This window comes from Haliotis rufescens, unplaced genomic scaffold (genome assembly GCF_023055435.1).
Source record: "Haliotis rufescens isolate VD_foot unplaced genomic scaffold, xgHalRufe1.0.p SCAF_10, whole genome shotgun sequence".
NCBI classification, from domain to species: domain Eukaryota; kingdom Metazoa; phylum Mollusca; class Gastropoda; order Lepetellida; family Haliotidae; genus Haliotis; species Haliotis rufescens.
The window spans coordinates 34,151,467-34,169,802 of record NW_025963780.1 but is presented as its reverse complement, the minus strand read 5'-3'; the positions used below and the strand labels follow the sequence as shown (position 1 = coordinate 34,169,802).

The following is an 18,336-nucleotide window of genomic DNA, read 5'->3' as shown; positions in this document are numbered from 1 at the left end:
AAAATAATACAAAAACAATTCGCATAATACACAATCGCTGATGGGTATGTCTGACATATTATCTTTGAAAATATTATTTTTCTTTTGCTTTTTTCGGCACAAAAATTACAACATTTCAAATGTGGCAGGGATCATGTGGTTGCAAATTAATTTCACAAACACAAAATTACCCAACCACAGATTACTTTTTATAAACTGTTGCAGAAATGAGTGATGGTAAAAAAAGTATAATCAAATTTAATAACAGTTCTTTCAATTTCCAATTACATAAAAACAAACTCGGCATTCTTTCTTTTGCCCTGAGTTAACATTGGCTTCACATATTTCACCTAGTAATGATTCGCATTTTCCTTCCTGTCTCCCTTCACCTTATTCCTGGATTAATTTAGTCGCGAACTTATCTAAATCTTATTTTCGGGAACACGAGCCCTGTTGCCTAAAGCGCCGCATTTCGCTGCCAAGAGTTCCGTCCCTTGTTCGTACCAGCATCCATTGAGTGTGGTTTGAATTCCTAGTTTGGCGTTCATTATGATTCTTATGTTCGGTTTCCCCAAATCGGTACTCTACGCTAAGGATTTGGGTGAGTTTGGGCTTTCTTCTCCATCAAGCTGACACGTCTGGACGGAACGCGATAAGTCATTTCTCAATGGCTGCTGGCGTATTTGTCGTGACGGATCTTCAGCACTGTTGGATCGTGATCTGTGCTGCGGGTAGAGGGCTTCAGACAAATGTCATATGAGAGTTATTAAACACACTGCCTTGTTAGCAGTATCTTATGAGCACGTGTTTCAGAGTGTAGCACGTGGCCGCATCCTGTGAAATGAACTGAACCTACTGTGTGTCAAAACATGTTTTTATATTCAAAGACGAAAATGGCTTTTATACAAATGATGTTTTTACCTTTTAATATTTATTAGTAAATTATCTTTCAATTACCTGTATATACATACTCTCTCTTAATTCCATTCGGAATGGCTTGTGCATATTTTAAACACTGTATGTATCATCTGTAAATAATGTATGCTCAAGGTGAGACTCAAATACATTATCTGTCTGTCGGTCGGTCTTCGCTGATCCAGACAAGGCGGTGATGGGACGCGCACCCCCTACCCTTTGTGAAGCATATAATAAACTAAAACATTTCTACATTCGGAACATTTTCTAGGTAAACGTATGTCAACACCGGTCACAAGAAAGTATAAACTTGAAAACTGGATTCGACCAAAAGATTACAAACGTTATTAAAACGTGACTAGATGAAAACAGTCGCCGGAACATGCAAAATTAAGGTCTCAAACAAGACGATTTGAAACCCGTATCAAATAATCACCATCGAATAACCATTTCTCGATTGTTTCATTTTAAGCCACAATCAAACATGGGGTGATCTTTTGCCCGTTAGTTTATTTTATTTTTTTCTATAAAAGATATTACACATTGCCAACCGCGAATTGCCAAATCCCATTATATGCACCTCTGCTTTTCGAGAAAGCTATGTTCACGCTTAATAGATATCATTTTTTCCCAGCTAACAATAACCTATATTCAACACCACGCGTATTCAACTCGAGTATTAGTTTATGATAACAGGTTTCAGGTTTCCAGCAAAGTCTGTTTCCAAATTCGTGATTATTAAACGTATATGGTATTATACGTTATATGATAAATAGACGCCAAGTGTGCTCAATATAGAAATGCCAATCAAACCTTAATTAATCGTTGTTTACGGAGCTTTTAGTTATTTGAAGAGACAACATATCAATGAGTTTTATATCAACAGTGCGCTTGTTAGGCAGTGCCGGGTGCCGGTAGATATATAACATACACCACACTGATGGATATAGCTAAAAGGGGAAAAACAGAAGCGGGGAAGGACTGGCAATAGCAAATAATCAGTAATGCAAAATAAATATGTTTTTCTCGTCGAATGGGTATTAGCAACGATAGGTTTTCCATTGTGTGTCTGGTACTAGGTTTCAGTCGTGTTCCTGGTCAAATTGAAGCTTTCCACTGAATTATCACAATCTCTTCGGTCTTCTAAAACATTGGGTGCGCCCGTTGTTTTTTAAAACTCCGCTAAAACGCTATCCGTGATAGATCTGTGGGTAATGAGACGGTATCGATTCTGGGCGTGGCCGATCTGGCGTTCAATATCTGTCAGGCTGTATGTCCGTCTAGACATACGATACGAAGCGTTGCATAACTATAATGCGGGTGATCTGAGAATATGAACCACTTCTGCACCACACATCCCATCACTGCTACCAAACTACCTCGTTAGCTGGAAGAGCGCTTCTTTCGACTGTCACAACCATCGGACCAGACGGCTATCCTCACGTGCAAGCCTAAACAATCGATATTTCGACGCGAGTTAGTTTCGTGGAACCTTGTCAATAACAAAACTTGTCGATATGAAATGGCCGTCTGACGATTCTATGTTTCGCAACATGAATTGCCGGCCTTGCTGTTGACACTTCGCCATCTTTTCGTTCATGGCATCAGCTGCTGGCGGAGTAATCTCTCTCAAAGTAGTCCCGTGATGCGGTCGAGTGCGGATCGACATTATTTACACGAGGTTGTGAAGCGCCAGTTTCAGCAGACGCCATACGCTAAATGAGAAATGCGACGACTATACCATTCCTTGTTCATTTGTCGCGTGCAATGTACCACAGCCTCGGCTGAATACGTGCAGTAGATGTGGACTTGCCTTGGAGTCTAACCCTTTAAAATATATATATTTGTGCCAAGACTATCGTCGTTTTACTGTAACCGCCATAGGAGGGAGCGATCTCAGCCATTTTGGAGGATGTACGATAGTCCAGTATATATAATGTAGCGGGAATAAACGGTTTAAAATGCCGGTGCGTCGAGGACATGTGGCTCCGCCTAACATTTTCATAGACACTATCATCAGGAAGTTTGACGGCCAAAGTAAGTAGTAACACATTTTATTTATCACTGTCATTTAGCGGATTCCATATTCTACGATTTACCAATTCTCCAATGATAGCACCAATGGTCGTGACATCATTGCTGCTTGATCGTACAATAACAGTTTATAACGAAAAAGCGATGTTTTATGTTGTAAAATGCTGATTCTACTTATATTTCCCGCAGAATATATTGTTGTAAAATGATATACATTGTTCGACCAGCTGTCGAACATCTGTGCACAATTACTGGCCATGTGCACGGGAGGGGGCGATATAAAATCTATCGCTCCCCCGACCCCCCCACCCTTAATGCGACGTTGGGGGTCATGCGGAGCGGCCCCTGGCTGGTATATAAGAATATATAGTTGCACACCGTGTCATGGAATAAGCAATATCATAGAAACTGGTATGATGAAAATGCCAATGCGTGTTGACGCCTCTTAACTAGGAATGTTTACAAGCACTGTTCGTTCGGCAGCGAGACCGACCAGCGATAAATGGCGTGAACTGATATATAAACAAAACAGCTCTAGTACGACACGCAAAAAATGTTTTAGTTCCCAGCTCATGCAAAGCGTATATGGAATATGATGAGAAATATACAGTACCACTGGAAAATGTGATAAAACATGACATATGCTACCATTGACTTTTTTCGCATTAATGTTCAGTTATTATTTTTGTACTATGTGTTCCCGCATTCTAAATATTTTGAAAATGAAACTACTAACAAATAGTAACATGTTGATGCTTTTATGTGTCCATAATGTTGATAAGTCCATATATAATATAATAAATAATTTTTGAACAACACATATTTCATTTTCAGTCAATTAATTTTGAATATTTTTTATTAAAAGTTTAATAATTAATTCACTCTCATGTGCGAAATATATCGGACAACATTTTGATAACAATTATTTAATTTACATGTGTGAATGAACATAGTATACAACAGCTCAGAGAACACCGTGCTGTGAGTGATGGACTGGCCTACACTTAAAGTCTATGAATAAGTCTATTGATTAACTTTGTGATAAAGACAAGCTAAATGTTGGAATTCGGTTCAAGTGCCTTGTGCATTGTACTCAAGAAAAATAGATCGATTTGGAAGTAAGATATTTTCACTCACGAGATTGAAATTGAGTTCGGATGAATACGACAGTGTGCAATGTATTATGTTTACGGCCTTTCTCTAATACTTCCTGTTCTAGGGGGAGTATAGGGGTGGGATAAGCCCACAGTGTCAGGGTTGATTAAGCATAGATTACATTTCGCACATTTTATCCATTTTGGGGAATATTACTTAAGTTTTATCGATTGCTAGTATATGGACCAATTTTTGAAATTACCGTGGTCCCTGGATCCTTGAGGTGTGCTGCTTGTAGTTCTATAGTATTTGAATGTAGGGACTCCTTTAAATCAAAGACTTATATATCTATATACGTCTTGGCTTAATCTTAACTTTTCAATGTCATTGTTATGACAAGGATACCTTGACTTTCATGCTTAATTTTGAATGCTGTATTATAAATATATTATCAATTATATTCCATTTGTGTTTAGTACACATTTATTAGGCTGTAGTTGTCCTGATTCTTGACGTATTTAACTATAGAGATGAGTTATAACAAGGTTATATTGGGATGATATAGTTATGGTTCATTGATAACTTCGAAACTACTGGGTTGGCAAAAAGCAGGGCAAGGAATTGAATGAATGTATTAAGTATTTAATGAGTCTTGTGTGTAAACAAAATGTGTACTCGGGCCATTATCAGTTACAATGGTTGAATAGCTTCAGAGTTGAAGCAGATGTTGATTACCGTAGATTGATAAGATAGAAATATATTATCCTTAGAAGGATTTGTTTTCCAAAATTACTTGGCGAAAAAACAATGATGAATGCAAACTGTAACATGCATGTATGTTATATCAAATGAATATTGTCACTGTTGCTGCACTAGGTTATTCACACTGGGCCGCAGGCATGATCAAGTGAGGTTGTTCCAGATTTTAAAGACAAAGGGAAAATATCATGATTTTATCAATTTATTTCTAAGACATTCTGCTGTATCGTTACACATTTTGGGAAGAATATTTGGACATTTTCGATCACAGTCAGTCATAGAATTGGAAGATATCTGAAACATTTTGTCCGTGCGATGTTAAACATTTGAAAAGCTCTGTTTCATCACTATTTGATGTGATTCATAAACACATGCTTCTGATATAGTCTAAAACTTACAATATACTCTGCTTTTAGTGAAGTTTCTTTCATTATGTAAAGGGAATTTGTCACTTATATCTATCCAACAAAGGTTGTTGACATTTATAGAAATAATTTTATTAACATAATGCACGTAACTGATTCAACGTTTGACATCCCGAATACATGCTTGTATCACCAGCTGTTGTCGTGCGACATGAAAACAATAGCTTTACAACAATGTTCTAATATTGCTGAGTGTAAATACTGTTCCTAGCTGCTTGCCATGGTTTTACTACCAGCGATGTCTGATTATGATCTTCGATCTGCAAACTGGTAAATGTGTGCAGCAAGTTCAAGTTTCAGCATTCCAATCCTGGGAACTGAAACACTGAAGTGTATAAGGATCCATCATCTGACCTATTTTGACTTTCCTCTTAAATTATGATACCTTAAATACTTAATGATAATTTTCTGACACTTTCCAAGTTATTAGTACTTTTGATTAATAGGGGCCAAGGTAATTGACCCTTGAATAAACAAATGCCTCTCCAGTTTCCTCAAAGTAGTCATATTGGCATATTTACTGCTAAAAATATTTTTTTTAATTTATTAATTTTATTTAATCATGATGTAAATAGGCCTTTACATTGCCAGTGTCAAGGTAATTGGAGCTAGAATAAACGAAGGACTCTGTTTCTGAGCTCCGAGCAATACAGCCCTGTGAGCCTTGCCCTATATTTGTAGTACCTGGCAGATTAGTATCGCAGGTTATGGTCACATGACCTGTGAGTATTAACATCAATCTGTGTTATTGCCAGACATCGCGATGACACTTAGTGTTTCATAAATCACAGCAGTTGGATAACAAGGATACAGCCCTGTAATATACAAGCAATTCACACAGAGTGCCCAATTAATCTCTCAGATTAATTAATCAGTTCTGATTAATTAGACTAATGTGTGGGAGTGAAATAACACACTTGCTATTGACAAGGTAGCCTCCCCCATCTTTAAGTCATGTGTTTATTCAACGTTGACAGATGGTGAATATAGCTCTATATCACCTAGAGTGGATTAAGGCAACGTAACAGGCCAAAAATACCAGCTACAGTTTATGAGGCTATCATTGATTTTGAGATTTTAATAGCAAAGTGCATGAAAAAGTTTAGTAGCTGCTGTGGAAGTTGAAAGCTGTATTTTATAGGATTATGGCAATAAATTTAGTGTGTCGTCATCAAAGGTTCCTGATTAGAATAATGCATGTGTGTTAAATGAGGTGTTTATGACGGACAATTCAATATAATTGTCAAAGGTGTGGGGCCTGGAAGATAAGTTCAGTCAGTTCACGATGCATGTAATAATATTTGTATTACACCCTGCACTGTTTAGATATTTCTACCCGAGTTTCTTATTGGTGTATGTACAAAGAGGCTCTAGAACATTGTTTTGATGCATGATCAGCAGCTCTTTGTAGAGTCAACAATATGTTACTGCACGTGTTTATTGTGTGTGGGGGTACCTTTCAATTTACTTTGAAAACATTTTTTCTGTACAAGCATATTGAAAATAGATATAGATCCAGGGTTTGTGTAACTCAATACCTCTAAACTAAGGTGTTTTCTGTATTCAGTTTCAGTTGATAAATGTTTGGCTCATGCAATTCAGAAAGCAGTGGCTTTAGTTTTAAGGGTTGTTTTTGTTGATGTTGATTCCACTTGAATTGTTTTATGAATCATCAACATCATTATTATTTCAAGAGGAGCTTTCACATTTGCTTGCATTTATCGTGTAGCATGACAAAAATAAGTGTGGTGTGTAGATTTACTAAGACAGATGCAGATTCTCCACAGCTCTCTCAGGAGGCGTAGCGACGTTATTATCACTGGTTAATTGCAATACATATTTGCCACATACATATGAATGCTATTTGGGTCGACTGGTTTTACAATTATTGTTATTTTTTTAAATGCACATCATAATATTATGAAGCCTCAATATTGAATATATTATTAAAGTGAACAATTATTGGACTATGCAGTATTTGAGTTATAACCCTTACTTACTAAGTTTCCCTTACCTATTGATATATACAGATATTATGTATCGATATACATACACTGCAAATTGCAACATAATATTTTTTAACCTGACAAATCTCATCCCTAACAGTTAGCTTTACTTATACCATGGCAATATCTTATGTTAGGGGTTCTATTAAATGTTTACAATAAACTGACTGAAAACTTTTTGTTGAGATAAAAATAAATTTGGACCTCTAAGGGCATTGATTAGCTGATTGCAGCTATTCATTTTATGTCTGTTAAAAGGAAAATACAGCTCAGATACTAGAATAACATCTAGTCTCTGAAATGAACATATCGTACATAAAAAAACAGTTGTTCAGTTATCTTAATAAAAATATAATAAAAAGGAGCCCAGTGACTCTCTTCATTTTCAGAATGATACTGCAGTGATTTAGACTTGCCAAACATTATAGACTTGCATGGGCTGTATTTGATATATATTTGTATCAGGGTCTGTAAGACAGACTACTCAGATACATGTTGAAGGTCATACTGCTCATATATGCAACAAACAGGATCGGGTGGTCAGGCTCGCTGACTTCACTGTGCAGGGTTGCATCCCTTAGGTGGGCTAGGATCCTGTGATAGTCGGTTCCCCTGATTATCTTTCAAGGTTTACCCATGCTCATGAGTTCCCCACAGTGGTAACAATCTGTATCACTTCGGGATTTCCTCTCACATTAAACTGACATGCAGTGGTATGACTAAACTACTGTTCAATGCGGTATTATAACCCACTCACTTATAAAATTGTCAATAAAGTGTAAGCAATATTAAGGCAGGGGGACACCAGAAATGGACTTCACACATTACCCTTATTGAGAATTCAACCAAGACCTGGTGTGATGAGTGAATACTGTAACAACTGAGCTACCCCACTTCTCAAGTTTCAGTAGCCATATATGGTGTATCATCTGATAAAGATTTCGCCAACTAGCAAGTATGGTATAAATATGTATATTTCATAGTATACCCTCTAGTTATTATATACCCCAGCTGGACATTGTCTAATGCTCAGGTTCATCTTAGGCTCAGTCTCCAGACCAAATTTATTCCATTTATAGGAAGGAGGCATCAAAAAGGTCTCTTATTAAAGATAATAGATAAAGTGTTGGATATTGGCCTTAAGCAAGAAATAGGAAACCAGATTTGGTGGCTGAAATGTGTGTTAATAATTTATGGCCATTGCCGTATGCTTCTGCGTGCTAGTAGTTCAAAGTCAAGTTGGTACGTTGTGCTCGGTGGCACTGTCGCATATCGTAATAAACTAAACATTTCGCCTTGGAGAGGGTCAAATCAAAAGATCCTACTGTTTGCTGGTATATCTATGACAGACATCCAATTATCTTTATGACTTTTTTCATTGTTTTATGTAACAGTTAATTAAGTTTAAAGGGACAATATGTTTAGTTGGTCTACATGAGGGGTTATTCCATCTTTTGATGTGAATCTAATTAAGTTAAAATTTGCACACAAAGGAATATTTTTGCCTTGTTACCTGTAATGGATTAATAATAGGATTTTGATGTAAAAAGTTCTGTAAATTTGTAGTCTTTGGAAACTAAAGAAATGTTTTTGTGCTTTTGAAAGATTGTCGGAAAGCTCAATGAGAAGATGTATTGACGATCATCATGTCAAATGAAGAATATTTGTTAATGACAAGCTTTTTATCTTGATTCAGACAGATGATTCATCCATGGTCAAAATAACGAAAAGCCTTCTTAATGAAGTAAAAGTATCGGTAATCTTGAACAGAGCTTTATTGTCATCACTCAGGACGTACTTTGACGATAAAGGGTGTGGCATAGCGTAATGGTTCAGGTGTTTGTCACACCGAAGGTCAGGGTTTGACTCCCCAAATACCGTATTCGACGTAATAAGCGCCCAGGGCGCTCTCAAAATTAGAAATAGGGTGCTCTTATTAGAATAATATTTTGTCGAAAAAAACAGAGTTGAAAGATAAATTCCATGGTTTATGCTGACAGCCTGAAATGTTTATATATGAGAGATATATTTTTCCAGAATTTAATTGCTCATAATTAGGGGTGCATATAACACACGAGTGCGTATTATACGCGAATAAATAAGTATTGTGTACATTGATCAATCTGAAAGGGTGCTAATTGGGATTGTTCACGAGCCAATACATTAGCAAATATCGCCGTGGGCGCTTATTAGAGCGGGGCGCTTATTACGTCGAATACGGTAGATACAATATGGGCAGCCTATTCTTGGTCTGTCTCCCAGACCCTAGAGATTAAATTAAGCAAGAATCCACCTCAAGTCTAGACAGATTTGGCAAGTCTAGATTTCCCCAGATCTTGGCCTGAAATTAAGCATTGTTCTGGGCTCCATTTGGATGTTATCTTTTATTTTGTAGATATATATTTTTCAATAAGATAGGTTTATTTCTGGGATGATTTACGTAATGTTTGTCTGGACTATTGCTAACAGTGAAGCAAAACCATATTTTGTCTGAAATTCAGTCTTCGGAATTCAGTGACATTTTATCATGATTGTTGTCAATACACCAACTGTGCGATCCGATACGCATTACGATACCTTGGTTTGTATCATGATACTTATCTTTGGTGCGTAAGCCATCTTTCACTTAAACAGGATGGCCAAATACCAGGCACTCTTATGATTTACAGTTGGCAGTGTCAAGAATGGCACAATGAATGAAAATATTTACATTTCCACTATTCATTTTCACTAGTAATTAGTGCTTGGTGTAACATTTATTTAACAATTCATTTAAGGTAAGAATCGATACTTCTTACTTTGTGCATGATTTTGTTCGATACTAGTATTGAGAAGTAAAAATTGCGATCCACCGATGCATCGGTGTATTGTCCCACGACTACTGTAAGTTGAACTAACAACAATGAAACTGTGAAACAGTTACAACCTTTGATGTAACATGAGTGAGTGAGTTGGGTTTAACGCCGCTTTTAACAGTATTCCAGTTATGCTGCGGCATGTCAGCTTAATGTGGGAGGAATGATGCAGGTATCAGATGTTTACCACTTTGGTGAAACCCACGAGCACGGGTATGGTGCTGACAAACCTTGAAACATAATTGGGGCGAACCAAGATTCGAACCCACAATCATAAGTTTCTGGCATGCCCAAGGGACGCAACTCTGCACAGAGAATCACAGCGCCTTAGACAACTGGGCCACCCCTGCCCCCTGATGTAACATGAGAACGCAAGATTTCATTTATTTGATTATGCCTTCCTGACGTTATTGTCTTGATCGCGATTTACCTGGGCCTTCCTATTTGGGAACGCTACTGACACGAACAGGAGTCCCATGGTGGTCATTATACCAACAAAAAAAATAAAATAAAGTATCTGTAAACTATGAACTGGACAGGACAGGATGGGATGGGATTGGATTTTCTGTGTCTGAAACAAAACTCGTTGATTGAGTGATGAAAATCACACATGGACAGTGAAATTCATGTGCATGATATGAGGTCTAAAATTGAATTGGTTTTGGTGATTCAACTGTTTTTTTTATCTCATGGGACTTGCTGTACAAATATTCGTGTCCATACTTTAATGTCATTGTATTGGACGCAATATTAAGCATCCGGTAAAACCCAGTAATGACATTTCTGATTTTTTTCTGTGCATAGCTAACTATGAAACTGTTTCCGTGTATAGGAAATCGACAGAATGTAGCTTGAATCTAAAGCTTGGGAAGATTATTAAGTTTGAGTTTGAAAAACCATCAGTCTCCTGACATTTCTCGCTGTATGTGTCATACTGGGTTTAGCTTCTGCCTTTGAACGTAAACATGGAGTTGCAGCCTCTCTGAGAGGTTAATCTGTAGTTTATAGTATAGTGTACTCTTAATGGAGTGTGAAGGAACGAGAAAGAAGATCGCTTGAAACATCGCCTCAGCATCCAACAGATCTGTCGTTTCAGTCAGAGGTGGAAATTATGTTATCTTCACTTGTCGGATGTCCTGGGTTATTACATAAACACTTTACGCCTGCATCATTATACTTTTTTTGTTTTTGTTTTTGTAACCATGTACAACATATTAGTGTTGTTATCTACCCGGAAAAGGTTAATGGAAGCCTGTTATTCCATTCCCTAGACCAGATAGCCAAGGCAACACTATAAGTAGCGCTCCCTTCCCTGCCTATCCAATCATGATGTAGATGGGTATGGCAGGGAGGAACATCGTTACACAGCAGTGTTATGTAACACTCACAGTGCCCGGGTGAGTTGTGGAAAAGTTGGATTTAACACATGGCATCTACACCTGTGCGATGAGGCCGCAGGTGTAAACGAGCCAGCTGTACCTGGGTCGTGCGCATTTGCTACTGTCATTTATTATTGTGATGTCACCGTTCTGATAATTTCTCTTTACCAATGACTCAAATAAATGGAGATACCGTCTTCGTCTTTATTAAAGGATTGGTTTGGTTGGTTTGTTGTTTAATGCCGCACTCAGCAATATTCCAGCTATATGATGGCGGTTTGTAAATAATTAAGTCTGGACCAGACAATCCAGTGATTAATATCATGAACATCGATCCATGCATTTGGGATGTATGACATGTCAGCGAGCCTGACCACCCGATACCGTTAGTTGCCTTTTACTGCAAGTATGGGTTGCTGAGGACCTATTCTACCCCGGAATCTTCACGGGTCTCTTTATTAAAGGAAGTCATTGAGCAGCATCCGAAGGCTGGAGGACTTAAAGTAACATGTGACCTGAATATGTCACAATGTAATTCGCTTTCTGCGCGCAGTTTCCTGAATCACCTGTAGAGCTGTGGCGTAAAGATAAACATAAGTCAATGTGATTACTATTTCGAGGTTATTTTAGTAAAGCACCCATGATAAAATTGATGACAGCTTTTAATAAATGTCTCATGGGAAATAAGTAAATTTATATTGCAACATTTTAGTTACATAGGTGTTTGAACAAAATTTCTTTCACTTGAACTCTTAACACCAAGTTTGAAGTTCTGCCGGGATTTATCTAGGATTCCAAACTAAGTGTCCTTGTCAGACAAAATGGAAAAAAACATGTAATATTGTTAAAAAATTGGGACTTTCTTAAAAGTCCATATTTAATTAAATCGAGGGGTATTTTAACATTTCATTTAATGCAATAATGAAACCCAAACATAAGAGCCTCTTCTTGTTTATTGGTCCTGTTGTTGGTGAATTGGAAGTCACCTCTGACACCAGTTTTGCTGTCATTATGAGTCCCCATTGTGCTTGGTTTCAATAAGTGCCACTCTTTTGTTAATTCTCTAAGTGTCTGGGATGCTTAATACGGCAAATAATTTGCTTTTCATCTCTATTATAGATGGATTAGGAAACTAATAATATTCCACTAGAAAGGAAACAGCTGTTGAACAGTACATCATTTGATGCATAATGTTAATAGTGTTTGGTGAAGGCAAACACCTCATACAGAGTACTGATTCTTCTGGGATAGATCAAAACTAAATTTTAACAGATTTATCCATTTAAAAAAAATAATATTATGAAAGTTTTGCAGATATTGAAATTTCAATTCCGACTTACTACATCATCTGAGCTAATGTGTCATATTAAGCTGTAAAGTATTTGAATTGAGTACACAGGCTGTTCCCTGTGGGATTATGAGAGATTATGTACATACATTACTACATAAAATATTTACAGGCATGGGCATTAAGAATATAACAAGGCTTGAAGTCGAGCTAACATGACAAAGTGTATGGTTAGTATTAACAGTTATGTCCCTGTTGGACGATAAAAAAACAGAATCTTTGTATGTTGGATAAAACAGCGTATTCGTCATTAGTATATATTGCATAACAATCTAGGTTAAAACAAAGGTCTGCATACATAGGACTGTTTAGTAAAACATGACGATCATCTTCAATACAATTATTGCAGCACCTTGGGCATATTCTCCGGGCTGAATAGTCAAGGCTTGTTGTTTTTTAAGACTGTCATATTGCTTGCTATGATGTAAAATTAACCCTCTCTTATGAAAGTTGTAGCTAATATTTGTCCACCCTGGTGAGCTTGTTAATTTCTCACCTATGCGTTGTTTCTCTATGCAGCTGATGTTACGATCAGTGTTTTGAAAGTATGCCAGCAAATGCCAGCTAAAACACAACTAAACATGCTAAACATTTGACAATAATATTTTAGTGACTTTAAAGAGAAAAAAAATCTGATCTGTACTTTCCTTAAAACTTATTTCATTTGGTATCTCTTAATTTAAACCACAATTACAGCTTTTGCCTTCTTCTCTGTTTTGAATTATTTACATGATTTATCATCCAAGACTGGCTCCAGAGGAGATATCCTTGGGTGAGATCAAGCGATATCTACACTGTAGATGTTTCTGCAATGAAATTACATCACAATGCTTTGCAGACCATTGTGACATCATTGGTCACCATTTGGGTGAGATTCTCTATTTAATACCTAAGCATGGTTTAGTTATTTTGGAATACACTGGCAATTCTAAGCTGACTAAAGAATTAACACCCCCGCCCCATGGATTCTATCTAAGGTCATCATGACCTTTGTTTTTCAAAAGGGCCCAAAAGCTCAAAAGACAGGAAAGTGATGAATAAGTAATATAGGGGAAAAGTAATACTGGTTTCCACACAACTGATTCTTCCTAGATGCTGCCTAACCATCAGTATCTGATTTTAGCTGTGCTGTGATTTGAAGAATCTCAAACTCCCTTTATGCTACAGACTATTCTAAACCAGTGGTTCACAAAGCCTTGATTTTATTAGCGTTGAAAATGAAATCCTTACTACCTTTACATAAGGACATTTTCCTGCCACATGTTCAGCTGAGATAAGGGTATTAAATGAAGCATTTACATACTGGTTTGTTATGAAATACATGAATACATGGACTACGGGACAAATGGCTTGTTATGACATAGCGTTAGTTTGCTGCTTGCTTGCTGCCCTACACCTAATCACATTACTTCGGGGGATGTGTCAAAAGCAAACAGTTGATTTGTTAACTTAAAGAGGCCTTACATAAGAAACATATTCCCCAAGCAGGTTAACACTCTCTTGACATATACTGGACAAAAACGTTAATGATCATGAATATTTTCGACAAATATATATTTATGTAAACATTTTGACTGAAAATTGATGTTTCACATTTGAAAATATTTCAGGATCCCAACCTTTTTTGTTCATAATATATCAATCTAGAGAAGTAGTATTTTGGATTGGACATGCTGAAGTGGACCTACTTTATTCGATTCCTACTGACACTAGACAATTAAAATGTAAAGTTCACCTTCTTTGGAAGTTCTAAGCCACCAAGTCGATCAGGTATTTCCAGACTACTGTGAATGCAAACTGAACAACAATGGTTGACATACAATCTGTCTCCCAGACCCTAGAGTGTAAATTTAAAAAATAATCCTACTCAAGTCGATTTGCTAAGTTTAGATTGCCTCTGGATCTGAAATAAAGCATTGTTCTGGGCTCCATTTGGATCTTCTTTTTTATTTTATTTTGTAGATATATAACACTGTATTTTTGGGACTAAATGTTAGTCTAGTTGGCATGTTGAGGTGAATGTTCATGAAAAAAACCCACCATATTATATGGTCAGATGTCAAAACATTTTGCTCAAATTTAAATGTTAATTTGTTTGAGCTTACTGGATTGAGAAAGCTTTTACTGGACTTGGTCATTGAACTTGTGACCAAAGCCATAGATTGGTATGTGATTGATTGGGATCATTTCTCACAATATCCAGCACTGGTTGATCTCATGTTGATGTGGGGGCCATAAAATTTCCGAGTCCCGTGATGGGATTCGAACCACGGACCTTCTGATCAGAGGTCGGAGGCCTTGTCCACATGACCAAAGAGGTTAACCCCGTCAGCAAGCTGACAAGGTAAGGATGTCATCTGTGGGATGACTCCACGCCCTGCTACATACTCCCCCGTCAACAGAAGGCACGTCCCGGGCCGCATAGTAGGGTACTGAGGCTTATTTTGCTCAAATTTAATATGAACGTGCTCAGCCCCACGTTGGGCGCCAATGTAGCGGCCATAAAATTTCCGAGTCCCGTGATGGGATTCGAACCACGGACCTTCTGATCAGAGGTCGGACGCCTTGTCCACATGACCAAAGAGGTTAATCCCGTCAGCAAGCTGACAAGGTAAGGATGTCATCTGTGGGATAACTCCACGCCCTGCTACATTGAGATAGTAAGAAACATTGCACATGACTATTAACATAAAGCCCCCATAAGAAACTGGGCCTGCATTCTACCTACCAACATATTAATGATTTTCTTTTGGTACGAGCCCTTGTTTACATCTGAGAAATTGATATTGGATATGGCGAAATTATCATGTTAATAGCTTCGGTATTGAGCTAAATGTGTTATGGAATACCAGAATTTAATAGAAACGTTGTGTTAATACATTCTTAATGACTTGTTAAGCGTTGAATATGTATATGATGTTTTACTAGTGGTTGTTGCTTTTATTGCCATCTTAATGGAGCTTTATATTGCTCCTATGTGCCGCGGTTATTATCACTTCCTATAAATATGTGGATTTCATGCTGTGAATATTGTAGAGTCAAGTTGCAACAGGAACGACTCACAATTAAAGAAAATAGATGGAATAAGTTGTTAAGAAAACCTTTATTTGCAATAGGAAGCGACTCCCTGTTGAAGAAATAGATGGAATAAGTTGTTAAGAAAACCTTTATTTGCAATAGGAAGGAACTGAAGAAATAGATGAAATACATTGATAAGAAAATATTTATTTGCATTATAGGAAGTGACTCCCTGTTGAAGAAATAGATGGAATAAGTTGTTAAGAAATTTTTTATTTGCAATAGGAAGCGACTGAAGAAATAGATGAAATACGTTGTTAAAAAAGCCTTTACATGTATTTGCAATATAGAAAGCGACTCCCTGTTGAAGAAATAGATGAAATAAGTTTTTAAGAAAACATTTATTTGCAATAGGAAGCGACCCACTGATGGAAAATGTTTTTAAGAAATCTTTATTTGCAGTGGGAAGAAAACAGGTGGAATGAAATGCTAAGATGTGATAGAGGTTTGGTTTATTGGTAATTATGTTTCTTGTCCAATACTGTCATCATTTGACAGAAGAATACGAAGCGATACTGGAGATTTGATTCTATCATGCATACAAATGCCTAACATTCTGACACTACATTGATACATCTTGAGATCTTATTCACAATATTTATCAATAATAATAATTTATACACTGGCGGATCCAGAGGTGGGGTGCACGCCCCCCTTTTTGTCGGACACCTTACATGTTAACTGCGCCCTCAGTCACGTCACTTTGTTACTTGGGTGTTATGTGCTCCCTTGGTGGTATACAATCCAAGCTGCTATGAAGCACTAGAAGGTAACAGTCACCTTACCATCTCATCCTTCGGGGTACTCATTTGTTGTGAACAGGCAGGGCTGAAGCCCTAGAAACTCACATAAAGTTACTTTGTCCCACAGGTGATATGACTTGTATATACCAGTTATGTGCAACTAATTTATTTACATGTTTGTGTATTGTAGTGTTTTATAGTGTTGCATTTAGTGAAGTGAATGTGGTACAGTGAAATACTATATATACATAAAGTTACTTTGTCTGACATTACAGGTGATATGACACATATATATATATAATACATATATTTGAAAATCACAAGAATATACTTTATTGTAGTATATTCCAAAATGTTTTGTTTGTTTGTTGTTTAGCAATATCCCAGGTATCTGTAGCCAGTCTGTAAGTAATGGAAACAATCTAGTATTTGACATCATGAGCAACGAGCTATGCATTTGGGATACGATGACCTGCATTCCCTTAAGTAATGGTAGAATTAGCTGGTGGATATTCGCCTAAAACGTAAAACTGTTATCAGTCATGAGGTCACACTACATATATTCAAAAGAAGAAAGTGGAAGGACCAAGCAGGTCACCCTTAACCATCCTACTTCTGATATTTCTTAACATTATTCCTGTTTTTTCAGTGGTCTGTGAAACTGTTTTCACTCCTGAATAATTGAAGTATACTTTACTCTAGTTCAACCCTTCACAGTTAAGTCATATGAATTTTCTGTTTAATTTGCATCATAATTTTGATATCTTCTTTGAACATATAATAAATCTCTTTGATAAGTGTTACTATGAGGCTCACAGACCCATTATGGACTGATTCACCTCCACCACCCCTAAATCCCAAATACTACTTCACACAAATCTCCAAAGCATGTCAGAATTCACTGTATGAAGGCGGAATACCAATCACAGATGAATGCTAACAGTGAGTGAGTGAGTGAGTGAGTATGGTTTTACGCTGCTTTTAGCAATATTCCAGCAATATCACGGCGGGGGACACCAGAAATGGGCTTCACACAATGTACCCATGTTGGGAATCGAACCCGGGTCTTCGGCATGATGAGCGAACGCTTTAACCACTAGGCTACCCGACCGCCCTCTAACAGAACATAAAGGGGTCATGATAGTTACATTGCTGAAAATATAGAATATATAAAGGAAGTTTTTATACACACCAATATTGTTTTTTAAATGTTAAGTCTGTGTAACAAATATGATTTTATTTGCGTCCAGCATACCATACTGCGGAGTCCCGAAATCTCTAAATACCATCAGAAACCCAAATCCTGTGTACCAAAAGGGGGTTGGCAGCCTCATTATGACATGAAGAAAAAAGTCATTTCCTGTTCCGTCGTAATCGGTCATGTTAGTTTGTTCGCCAAATATATGCATATTATTCAGAGAGACGTCGGCAAATAAGAAAATGTCTTCCCAAGAGCATTGGTCTCAAACTCGACTGACTAAGTTGAGTTCCGCAGCTAAGGTCAAACAAGGGCTCTGTGTTATATGAAATCTTGACAATATTATTTCGCATGGAATCACAAATTAATCTTCTCTCCCTGGGTTAAACAAAGATGGATGATTGCTTGAGAAATGATGAAATTATTGGGTTATGAAATCCAACTATGATGGAAGCAGCTAATGTGTAAACAGAGTACAGCGGAGTTCATTACTTGGCTTTCTAAGGGACTTGCAAGAAGTCA

At 37.2% G+C, this 18,336-nt stretch overlaps 1 protein-coding gene across 5 annotated transcripts in view; it reads left to right on the top strand.

Annotated features, from left to right (window-relative positions):
- Positions 1-2,509: 2,509 nt before the first annotated feature.
- The window catches only part of LOC124130999 (potassium voltage-gated channel subfamily H member 6-like), a 252,621-nt gene continuing 236,794 nt past the window's right edge, over positions 2,510-18,336 (top strand). For 4 of the 5 annotated variants that reach the window (XM_046494057.2, XM_046494059.2, XM_046494056.2 and 1 more), the window contains exon 1: positions 2,511-2,931. In XM_046494057.2, the coding sequence (XP_046350013.2) occupies positions 2,856-2,931 (76 nt within the window). In that variant the 5' untranslated portion in view covers positions 2,511-2,855. Of the gene's footprint in view, positions 2,932-18,336 lie in introns of all 5 variants that reach the window. The other variant, XM_046494058.2, reaches the window with a different exon arrangement.